Source organism: Ascaphus truei, chromosome 7, assembly GCF_040206685.1.
Source record: "Ascaphus truei isolate aAscTru1 chromosome 7, aAscTru1.hap1, whole genome shotgun sequence".
In the NCBI taxonomy this organism is placed as follows: domain Eukaryota; kingdom Metazoa; phylum Chordata; class Amphibia; order Anura; family Ascaphidae; genus Ascaphus; species Ascaphus truei.
In genome coordinates, this window is record NC_134489.1 from 18,938,457 (window position 1) to 18,950,395 (window position 11,939).

The 11,939-nt window shown below is 43.1% G+C and overlaps 1 protein-coding gene across 23 annotated transcripts in view; it reads left to right on the forward strand.

Annotated features, from left to right (window-relative positions):
• UNC80 (unc-80 subunit of NALCN channel complex) overlaps positions 1-11,939 on the forward strand; it is a 118,187-nt gene extending 106,248 nt beyond the window's left edge. For 16 of the 23 annotated variants that reach the window (XM_075607169.1, XM_075607177.1, XM_075607171.1 and 13 more), the window contains 4 exons: positions 2,296-2,377; positions 4,795-4,936; positions 7,856-8,052; positions 10,680-11,939. In XM_075607169.1, the coding sequence (XP_075463284.1) occupies positions 2,296-2,377; positions 4,795-4,936; positions 7,856-8,052; positions 10,680-10,946 (688 nt within the window). In that variant the 3' untranslated portion in view covers positions 10,947-11,939. Of the gene's footprint in view, positions 1-2,295; positions 2,378-4,794; positions 4,937-7,855; positions 8,066-10,679 lie in introns of all 23 variants that reach the window. The other 7 variants (XM_075607173.1, XM_075607181.1, XM_075607188.1 and 4 more) reach the window with 2 other exon arrangements.

Here is an 11,939-nt window from a genome sequence, read left to right on the forward strand (position 1 = left end):
ACAAATTTATGCAACTGTTCGGGACACTTAGCGGTGGCCTAAACCGAGACCGCAGCTTCATGAGTCACTACCCTGACACAAGAGAACTCTCTTACCATGCTTGCTAAAGGCCATGTCTATACATACTGCGCTATATGAATGCACACACAGCTGTCTCTTGCACATACAAATGTACAATGTAATTCTATCCCTATATACCAATAGGGACCACATAGTATCTGCACACACTAATAGTAATGCAACACCCTCTTACATTTCTACACCTACCCACACCATTGGTATACACTCCCACTCCACACACACCTTTTTTTTTAAAGTGCTGTAGGCGCCTTATAAATTTATATTTACACACACATACATAACACATACTCTTACATCACTAACATTTAGGGACCATTTAACACCTCAAGTCATAAATTGCATACTGCATTGGGAGGAGGGATAGGTTTCAGTCACAGATAAAACAGTGTCTCTTGGAATGTTAAGAAAAAACCTCTCTTGCTTTATCCATTGTAACATCGCCGGAAGAAGAGATCAGTGTATCTCGAAAGCTCACACAAATAAAAGCATTTCGTTAGCCACAGAACGGTATCGTCTATTCGTTTTTGATTTTATATACAGTACATATATATTAGCACACACAAACCCAGCAAGCTCAAACGCCCACACCCACCTAATCTTGACTATATGTAATGTCACATAGAGTGCCACTGGACTGTGGCAAGTGAATATAACAAACGCCAGGGGGTGCCCAGTGCTACATCCAAATGACAAAACATACATGGTAATAATTGCAAGAAATAATGCTTCAGTACTAATAATAATGCTAATACTAATAATAATAAAATATGGTTTTTTAGTTTGATATTTTGGCCAAAGCATCACAAGCCTGCACACCAAATCGTCAAGGTGAACCATAATAGTGGTATCTGTTTGATCATCCTGGGAGAAATCTTTGGCATGAAGATAATAATTTACTCTGTGCAAGGATAGCATACCTGAGCCAAACAACCCTGTATTTAGTAGGAATGCTACTCGCACATTGCCTTACTATGTACATTGGTATTGCTCTACTGGTAACTTAAAAACAGATGGAAAAGGAATGGAATTCAGACACTGTTCTTGAGACTGCTGATGACATTATGTCATGAATGACTATGTGGGGTTTCCATGTGTTATCTGTTTTATTAATTCTGTGAAGCTCCTAACATTGAGAAAGCGCAAATAGGTTACGCATACAGTAAAAGAAAGGTTAAAAATATGAAAACACGTAAAATAAGTTGTGTTGAGGGTCACTAAATATCCTGTGATTTACAGATAGACACTCAGATCTTATAAAGGGCGACTCCTGTAGACGAGATGATTATTCTCAATAAACAAGGAAATCACTTACAATTTCAGAAAGAGATATTGGAGAACCACAGTCACACCACATTTCATTAATAACGAATTAATTAGCACAGAGGTTAGCGTGAATTAGTTTATATATGGCAATTAAGATTGGTTGGTTACCATACAGCCCGTTCCGACAGGGTTTCCCTAAAGAAAGTGTTGAGAACCACTCTTCACAATGTTTATACGGCTCTCACAGGTTAGGCAAAGTGAGCCTCAGTCACTGCAGTGGGAGTATCTTTTGAGGTGGCTGCACCCAGCACCTTTACACAGGAGCACATCTCATACAGTATATAGGGAACAATAAGGAGGTATAGACTCTGGAATTACACATAGCCCTAGTTAAGAAACTCCAGCTGATAATAAGAAGTCCATTTCCATGATTCATCTTCAATACCTTTGCACTCCTTTAAAATAACACAGCTCCTCATCCACCATTGATTTGTCTGTTTTGAGACAGGAAGCAGTGCTTTAGGAAATTAATTAGTATGTGGTTTAGATGACCTTTTGTAACCCCTCTTATTGCTACAGGACAAATGAGGACCTAGGACAAGGAGTGACCAACTCCAGTCTTCAAGACCGCCCCCTCCCCCCCCCCCCCCCCCCCCCAGGTCATGTTTTAAGGATTTTCCATCTCCTTCACAGGTAGCTCAATCAGTGGCTCAGTCTTCGACAGCCATTGATTGAGCTACTTGTGCTGAAAACCTAACCTTTTGGTGGTCCTTGAGGACTGGAGATGACCACCCCTGACCTAGGAGATAAGTAGACCTTTCCTGGCATACAATAATTGTTCTTGGCTACTCGGCAAGCACTGCTTTCTGTCTTCCTTGTAGACATCTCCCACATCTCCCGTTCCTGTTTGCAAATTCCAATAGTCATGTTAATACTGTTAACACTCAACAGGGTAGCAAGTGTACAGAGTGAACCTGGCCAACAGAACCTTCTCATTCAGCAACCCCTGGGGAGGAAGAGAGGCCTGAGACAGGTAAGAAACAGAGACAAATGTGGGGGAAACTTGAGAGCTTCCAATACATGAAGCGTCAACCACTGATATTGATCTCCACTTGAACTAACAACCAGATGAGCTGGGGGTGGGGTGGGACACTTTAACCTCAGCTCATGTTGGCCTATTGTATTATCTAGGATAACGCAGGGGTGGAAGTAAAGGTCTCTATTAGTTACAGTACAAAGTACAAACTCTTAATCCCAGTGTGCCTAATAAAAGTCTGGGCTGTTCTGTATCATAGTAACAGTTACTGAGGTTTAAAAGAAGACATCAACTTTTTGTGTAATGCTGTACTGGGTGAGATACTTATAACTTAAAACACTACATTTTTGCTGTTGCTCCAGCATTTAAATGCCTACTGAAAATCAATAAACATGTTATACCACTTTGGCCCTGATTGACTAGACGGGACTAACCATATGGCACCTTCCGACCTATTCACTTGCACGAACCTCTAGGTGGTTTATGGGTTAGCACAATTGACAAAGTATGGCCCATTGCAAGGCTTGCTTCGGAATCAATTATTCTGTATCTCCATCCATGTACTAATTGGTTGGAGTCACTGAGGTAATCTCTTATACCGACGCCAAAACTTAATCTGTTGTAGATATGTTAAGAGGAATCATACACGGATTGGAGGGTGGGGGTGAAATAACTAGCTATTGTATTTGTACCCCTTCACAACAGATGGTTGGACAGCACAGGGTACTGAAGTTAAAGGGATACTATCTACCCTGTTAGCACTGAGAAATGTAATAATTGTGTTGAATGGAGCTCATATTAATGTTATGAAAGCTCCATATGTTAGTGTTCCAGAGCAGCATTGCATGTTTATACCACTAATCAAAATCAAGTGATCAGAGATCACATTCTGAACACACGGGATTTCCAACCACGGGCGCATTTTCTTTGTAATGGTAAAACTTCGATGAGGGCAGCACAAGCCCTCACTGTCTGCTATAAATGCCACCCAGTCTTTCCACCACAGCGAGATACAGCCACAAAAAGCTGTACTGTCATCTCTGTGCCTAACTTTGGACTATAACAAGTGTTATGGGCCTCTCGTGATCTGATCCACAATGGATTTCCTGACGAAGCATTTCGCTGGAACTCTGACTTGTTACAGATCATATCATAGCCCAGTTGGTTTGTTGCCGATCGAAATAAATGTATATTTGTAAATAGTAGCAGATAAGTTAAACATTGTTGATATGTCGTGCTATCTAAATGTGGCTTGAACCTGCCATGCTGCTCTGAAAGTGCAATCACCTCTATATTTCACTGGGCATTTCCAATTGGCATATCCCTGGGATACAACAACATGGCATATAGAATCAGACGAAGCTTTAATTCCAGTCTGATGTTACTACCCTCACTTGGAAGGGAGACGTTAATTAGCAATAGTCACGAGAGAGAGGATTCTTGGAAGAAACATTACAAAAATAGATTAAAAATCCTTCAAATTAAAAGTCAGTGGATGCTGACAATATTTTTATTGGCCATTCTTCAATACGATGTGTTTATTTCTAACTTGATTTTGAGTGGGATTGCACCTTTAAGACTGGTCTTGTTTTAACCTCTCAAAAGTACAACATGATGTGTACAGAATGTCTATACAGTATTAACATGTATTTTCTGCTTTGTACTACACAGACCTGTCAACTCTCACTGTGTGTCTGTGAGCCTCAATGATTTGGAGTCAGATTTGCAGTGCTTTTAGTATCATAGACTTCAATTGAGTCTCGCTGCTAAAAACAATCTGTGCTTTTCAATTAAAATGCTTTTTTTTTTACCCACAAAATCACACCGGAGGTTGACGTCTCTGAATACATTGCAGACTCCTCTGACATTAAAGAGTTAAAGAGAAATGTGATGTATGGGTGCTCTGGTGGGTGTAGGTTGGCAGTGCCCCTTTATAGCACCCTAGATATTTGCTGTTTTCTCTGGTCACATTTCCACCAATAAAATGATCTTTCCCTGGTAATAGTTACCAGTGCACCAACTTCCTACAATGTATCTAGTTATATTGCATTGATTTAGATGTTAGTGCCGCTGGTAGGGGCTGCAGATTTGGTTACATAAAGCAAGTAAAAAAAAATATGTATACATTGCACATTGGTGGCATATAATGCCCCAAGTCTGTTCCTGTCCATATGTCCTTATGCTTAGTTTGCCAAATCTGGCAACAAACTGGTTAGTGTAAATTGCGTTGCTGTTGACTAAAAGACCTGGCTATTTTGAAGGTGGAAATATGACTTGGTGACCACAGAGATATGCAGGGAGCCGGGCATGGACCACGGGGTTCACCAGAACCACTAGTGGCCAATGGCACTTCTTGATTCTTGAGTCTTTCTGAGTTATAATATCTCCCCTACCCGTGTATTGCGGTGTAACAGGGGACTTTCTCTCCTTCTCACCTGGTTCAGCTCCGAAGACCTCTACTCTCACGTCAGAAAACCCAAACTGAACCAAGAAGTCGACACGGGGCCAGGCTTTCAACCACCCGCAGGAGCGTCCAGCCAAGGACCAAGCAGATAGGTGAGGGCAACGGGCTCAATTTGGGATTACTGTTTGTGTCATTGTCCAGTTACGATAGCGAACCTATGAGTGTATTACATGTTTTCCACAGGTCCCCCAAACCTGCCCCGTTCAACCCATTGGGACGGCATACAGTTGTTAACACCTTTGATGCCAGGGGCCTGAAGAATGCATTGCTATTAAATGCATGTCTGCTCCCTCTTGTAGTGAAAGGGGTGAAGCTTCTAATGTGTTTTTTTTTTAGTAAAACCAAGCAGAAATCCAAGCTGGCCATTTTTTGTTTACATAGAATTGAAGCCGGGGGTCTCCGAAGCTTAACCCCACTTGTTTCAGCCCGGAGTTCCCTTGCTTCCAGAGATACTTGCCTCCATAGAGGGTAGCCACTCTGGCTCGCTAGCTGGGGTTCACGTAATGGCTGATTTTTTTTCAAGCTCCCACGTCCTGCTGGCCAATAGCAAGACATGATGTCATCCGGTGCGACTTCCTACTGGCACGTGGGATGCAGGAGCTTTAAACTTGCAGCAGGTACCGATATCGCCTATAGAGCTCTGTATCTCCGGAAGCAGGGGGTCCCCGGAGCTGAAATTAATGGGGTTCAGCTCCAGAGACTCCCTGTTTCAATCCTATGTAAAAACAATGGCCGGCTTGCATTGCTTCTTTAAAGCAGAGAATGTAGCTCACTTAAATTTGCAGTTAGAGATGATTCAAACCGTTGCCATAGGCAGCGAATGCGCTGAATTTGAAACTTTTGCCGCTTATAAAAAAAAAAGTTTGCCAAATGGTGCTAAAAAGTGAATTTCCCTATAGAAACCAAAAGCAGAGAACCCCAGTGAGGTAGGGGGGAAAAGAGCCCCTCAAATGGTGCAATACTACTGGATAAACTGGTGCACAAATTGGACACAGAAGATAACTGTATCCCAAATCCTAATGTGATAATCCTGGCAGAATTCAGACACGTGTAATGCACACAGAATGTGAAACAGAGCTATATATTGGGGAAGGTGTGAAACTATTAATGGAAAAAACAAAAAAGGAGAGAGGTTCAGGGCACTACGGATTTCAATTTTTTTTATTAGATAAGCACAACGTTTCAACCAACAAGCGTGGTCTTTCTCAAGTGAAGATAGATCTATTTTCACTTGAGAAAGACCACGCTTGTTGGTTGAAACGTTGTGCTTATCTAATAAAAAAAATTGAAATCCGTAGTGCCCTGAACCTCTCTCCTTTTTTGCTGATTCTGGAGTTTTTTAATTGACAGGGACGCCCCTGGACCAGAAGCACCGGTAACAGCAAGTATCTGCTAAATTATTGTATGGTGTGCAGCATCAACATTGTATTTATAAAACTATTAATGGAAACATGTAAAAACACATTCTAATACTGTAACAAAGGATTAAAATAAATCGCATTCATCAATTGAACATACTGTTTACATAAAAAGCAGGAAGAAGTTGGGTTGCAGCTATTATGCAGACCAGGGAAACGGACCACTGGTTATTGTCAGATCCTAGATTAGCTGCTCTATTTAATAACAGTTACCAGACGAGCTGACATTAAGTGCTTGCCACAGTTTCTGAATCCCGGCAATCTCACGCGCTGGTAATAAATAATATTATGAGTTGCAGTAAACAGATACAGACAGGTCTTATTGATAGTGGCAATGTACCGTTGGGATCAGTAGTCGTTGGATAATCTCAGTTCTGTTACAGCTATTAAGCAGACAAGGGAAACTGACAACCAACTAATATTTGTCAGCTCCTAGATCCCAACAGTTAGATTAGTTGGTAATACAGTTGATGATGCTACCAATCAGTTTAGATCAAGGGTGCACAAAGTGGGGGGCGGGATATTTTCTGGGGGGGGGCACGATGGTTACAGAGTCCCCGCGCTCTTCCCCAAGGCATTTAAATTACATGCCGGGGGAGGCGCGAGGCTTTGGTAAATCTCTCTTACCTGGTCTCAGCTGCCTCTTCGGTGACGCGTTGCCATGACAGCGCGTCGTCAAATGACGGCACGGGGTCAAATGGCAATGCGTTGCGATGTCAGGCGAAGTCATGACATCATACGACGCCGCGTAGCTCAGAGCCGGTAAGGGAAGGGGGGCGCGAGCAGGAGGGAGAGCTGACGGGGGGGGGGGGGGGGGAGGGGGCGCAAACAGAAAAGTTTGTGCACCCCTGGTTTAGATTATTTGTGTGCATTACATAGGTGTCTATTCTGCCAGTATTATCACATTAGGATTTGAGATACAGTTATCCTCCGTATTCAATTTATACATCAATTTATCCAGGGCCTTTTGTGTGTGTGCCCAACTGGGGTTTGTTGTTTTTGGTCACTGATTCCCTTTGATGCACCCACTGGACTGCATGTATCACAGGTGGTGAACTCCAGTCCTCAAGGGCCACCAACTGGTCAGGTTTTCGGGATACCCCTGCTTCTGCACAGGTGACTCAGTCTTCGACTGAGCCACTGATTGAGCCACCTGTGGTGAAGCTGGGATATCCGGAAAACCTGAACTGTTGGTGGAAATTGAGGACTGGAGTTGGCCGCCCTCGGGCATATATCTACACCAGGCTGAGCGGGGGGACCTCACTGTTGTGTTTGTAGAGTTTCCCTGTAGAAATCCATAGTATTTGCCAAACTTGTTGATTTTTGCCATAACCGCTGCCGTTTTCACTATACTCGCACCTGCACATTTCCCACATTTACATTTTCGCTAAGCCAATCTTTGGAAAAACTATGCTTGGTTTTGCTTGCGAATATTAAAAAAAATATATATTTTTTTTATTTTCAAGAGAAATATTCACACCTGATGTCACACATCTGTTTCAATGGGGACTGATATGTGAAGATGTAATTTGTCTCCGCATCTTTCCATGCAACGCTCTTATTCACCTTGTCTGCTGTGTGTCCTCCCTGCAGTGGATCAGAAGCGTTCAGTGACCTTTACTGAATCGCAGCCACAGCCATCCACATCTCACGCTGAGGTCCCCCCCACGACCCCTCGTCCTGGCTGCAGCCCGGCACCGTCCTTCAAACAGGTGTCATCAGAGAACCCTGTACTCACCTCCTCCCCTTCCATCACCGTGGTGGACTTCCACAGCCAAGACGACAGCCAGGTAACACCACAAGGTTAGAGCGCTGTGTACCTCACCTCCTTCTAATGAGTACTATGTTGCAGGGGCCAGCCGGGCATGGCCACGGAACAGTTAGGTGCTATCAGGTGGAAGAGGGAATAAATACTAAGGGACAGAGAACAGTGTGTCTGTGTCTTGATGCAGCGCACTATTTTTCGGAGCATGGTAGTGTCAAAAATTAGGAAGAACAGGTAAATTGGTGGACGCCACTACATTCCGTTATCTTAAACTTGGTGGTTTTTATGACGCAGGTTGAAGGGAGAAAAAGTGATGCAATTTGATACGTTTCCTTATATTCTGGACGACATGTGACTCCCTCCCTGACTCTTCCTTATGACACCCCCCTAATTCGAAGATGATGCACATAGGACCAACATTGGAGCATGGACCTTATTGCATTGACACTAAGTGGCGCAAATGAAAATGACACTTTTTGCCTTCGGGACAGAGACCCCCAATTCTGTGTGTGGTGGTTCCAAATCCCGTGTAGGTTAAAGTGATGCACGGTAATGAGAAGCTTTATTTGGCCTTCGGCTTGCAGTGGCCGTCAGTTCCTGTACGCCAGCGATGCACGGTAATGAGAAGCTTTATTTGGCCTTCGGCTTGCAGTGGCCGTCAGTTCCTGTACGCCAGTGATGCACAAATTCAGTCCTCGAGGGACACAAACTGGCCAGGTTTTTTAGGGTAAGCCAGGGGTTCTCAACTCCAGTCCTCAAGACCCCCCGACAGGTCAGGTTTTCAAGATATCACTGCTTTAGCACAGGTGGCGTAATCAGTGGCTCAGTTGTAGAGCCGGCTTCAGCACAGGTGACTCAGTCTTTGAATGGGCCACTGATTGAGCCACCTGTGCTGAAGCAGGGATATCCTGAAAAACCTGACCCGTTGGGAGGTCGTGAGGACTGGAGTTGAGATCCCAATGCCCCAAGCCATTGTCCAGCTGGTATCTATAGGTAAGCTAATTAAGAGTGTATTTTGGAACATCTGGAAAGGACCGACTATTGCGCTGCACACTACGTGTAGCTGCAGCTTTTTCAGTTCCAAGAGATTGTGAACACATCACACTACAAGAAGGCTTCAGATTTCCATTTGGCTGCAATGAAATGCATGGCCGGTCTCCCCAGCAATCAATGGGTTAAAGGAAGGATGTGTTTAGAACAGGGTTAGTGTGTCGTCTCTCTCGTTGATTTAGTGGTCTGGATTTTTGTATATAATTGACTAATACTATAACAAGAATATTGAATGAGGCATACCGTATTATTTTTAAAAGAAGTATTTACAGCCTATGTATACAATGAATGACCGCTGGTTACATTACAACGCATTGTAAACGTTACACCCTGGTCCTGCTCCCATTTTTGGTTTACAACATCGTGTATTAAACTTCCCCTGTATGACCCTACCAGCAGAGGGCTCCATGACACTGCAAACGCTTTGCCCTTAGGAAGGCTGCTATTCAAAAGATGTATCAATACAACTAGAATGGGAGGCGAGCTCTGTGTAAACCAAAGAGGACAGAGTTAAACTCCTCTTTCTTAGGGTTCTCTGTATCCAGACAATGTTCCCATTAAATAAACACCTACGGCATTTTGTTTCTGCTGCATCCTGGGCCATATGTAATCAGTCCTCGTCTTCCACAAGACACCTACTGTACGAGCACTGTCATTGGAAGGTGTCTTATGGCAGAAGACGGTTTAGTACATATGGCCAGTAGTGTGAATGCATTAGATATGTTGCTCTGTGTGTGTCAGTTTTCTAATTGTGGCGTATAGGTAGAAATAATTAAGTGATGCACTGTCTCTGACCGTGAAGAGATTAAGAACAAGGAGGATCCTGAACACCTAGACCCCTATTTAACTATGATCTGATTATGTCTTGCTTGTGCTGGAAAAAAGAGTGGGACTCAAATCTACTCCAGCACGGGGAGAAGCGGCTCACAGGTTATTGGATTATTCCACTCCATGCACCAATATTTTAACATTTAATTCAATAAAGATATATTTTTAAATCAACCACACTATCCTACTACAGATAATAGAGTGCTACTTTAAACTGAGTTCTTTCTCTTCTGGTTCATTATTGGATAATGGGGCATTCCAGATGCCCATCTAGTTCAAGTTCTGAAAAAACAAAACGGCAGGAGGTGGGACTTTTACATCAACCATCTTCATTTCACAACCCCCTTGATCATCATGTTAGGGTGATCAGCAACAACATAGTATCCATAAGGACAGGGCAACTGTATATATATATCCTGTAATGATTATATCCCAGTGCAGATTCACTGTAGGCTGTAATACCATGTGAGGGACCAACAGGAATTCTTTACAGATGTAATAGTGTGTTTAAAGTTTTAAAAACTTAACAGGTCTCCTCTTGAAAGAGATTTGGCACTGGCACAAGAAGAAGAGACCGGTGAAGTTTTGAAAGCTCTGTTTGCGCCATTATAGCAATAAAGAACTCTCTTGCTAGTCTATTAATATGTATCCAAAACCTACAGCAGATGTACACTTATCCAGAACCAACACGGCCACTACAACTTTGGCACTTTTGTATTGCACATTAAGTGGCTGACCTCATTGCTTACTTCAACTTCCTCTCTTTGCTACCAGAGAGGGGGCCACTTCCTGGAGAGAGAAGACACGGAGCCCAGCAGTACTGCAGAAGTCCCTCTTCTGCACAGCTCCCCGTCCTCCCATCTTTCAGATACTGAGGACTTTGCTGGGCTGGAGACCAGCAGCCTGCTTCAGTATGAGGACACCGTCCTACACATCACTGAGGACAGCGGGACGGAGAACCCCCTGGTCTCCGGACACTTCAACTTCACCAACATTGAGTTGGGGGAGACAGATATAGACTTGGATGAGTCCCACGTGTAGCCCTGAGATCCTGGGATCTCGGTAGCTATGTACAATAGTTCCCTCAGTTTCAATGATGTGTTCTCACTCCTGAATAGAAGGCGTTAACTCATTGACAGCCTCTAGAAAATGCATAGACCAGTTCTGTCCATCCCATGTATTTGTGCTATTGTTTGCTGTTGAGGGTGTGTAACTATGCCGCTCCTTGTGGCTGTATTTTTATGTGTGCTAATCCCTTGCTGGAGGTGCTGTCTCACGTCGGACCAAAGCGAACTAACGTCAGTCACAGCTTCAATAAGCTAAATCGCAGTAAATCAGCTAGTATTGTAACACCTTTAGTACAGGAAGGGCCTGGAATGCATTGACCTGCTTTCTTGCCATGTTTCCTCCACCCGGTAATACCCTTATCAGACCTTGTCCCACTCCAGTAATAGAACATGTTTGACAATAGGAATTGCCAGGTGGAAGGCACTAAATGTGGAGTAAGACAAACAAGAGCCAGAAGATAAGGGAACTAACATTACTCCCATCTCCCACTACATAGTTACATAGTTACGTAGTAGATGAGGTTGAAAGAAGACATATGCCCATCGAGTTCAACCTATGCTATATTTAGACGACAGATACTTTATCCTATATCCCTACTTACAGTATATTGATCCAGAGGATGGCAAACAAAAAAAAAACCCAGTGACATATCATCCAATGATATCTCATAAGGGGACAAATAAATTCCATCCTGACTCCAAATATCGACAAACGGATTATTCCCTGGATCAACATCTTCCCATATTTACTTATTTGGTATATCCCTGTATAACTTGCCTTTCTAAAAAGATATCCAACCTATTTTTGAAGATATCTATTGTATCTGCTATCAGTCTCCACGGGTAATGAATTCCACATTTTAACTGCCCTTACTGTAAAGAACCCTTCATCAAACATCAAAAATTACACACATTTCCAAGTAGTAACGAAGAAGGGAGAGAGAGTAGGTGGTGTGATACCTTTTAT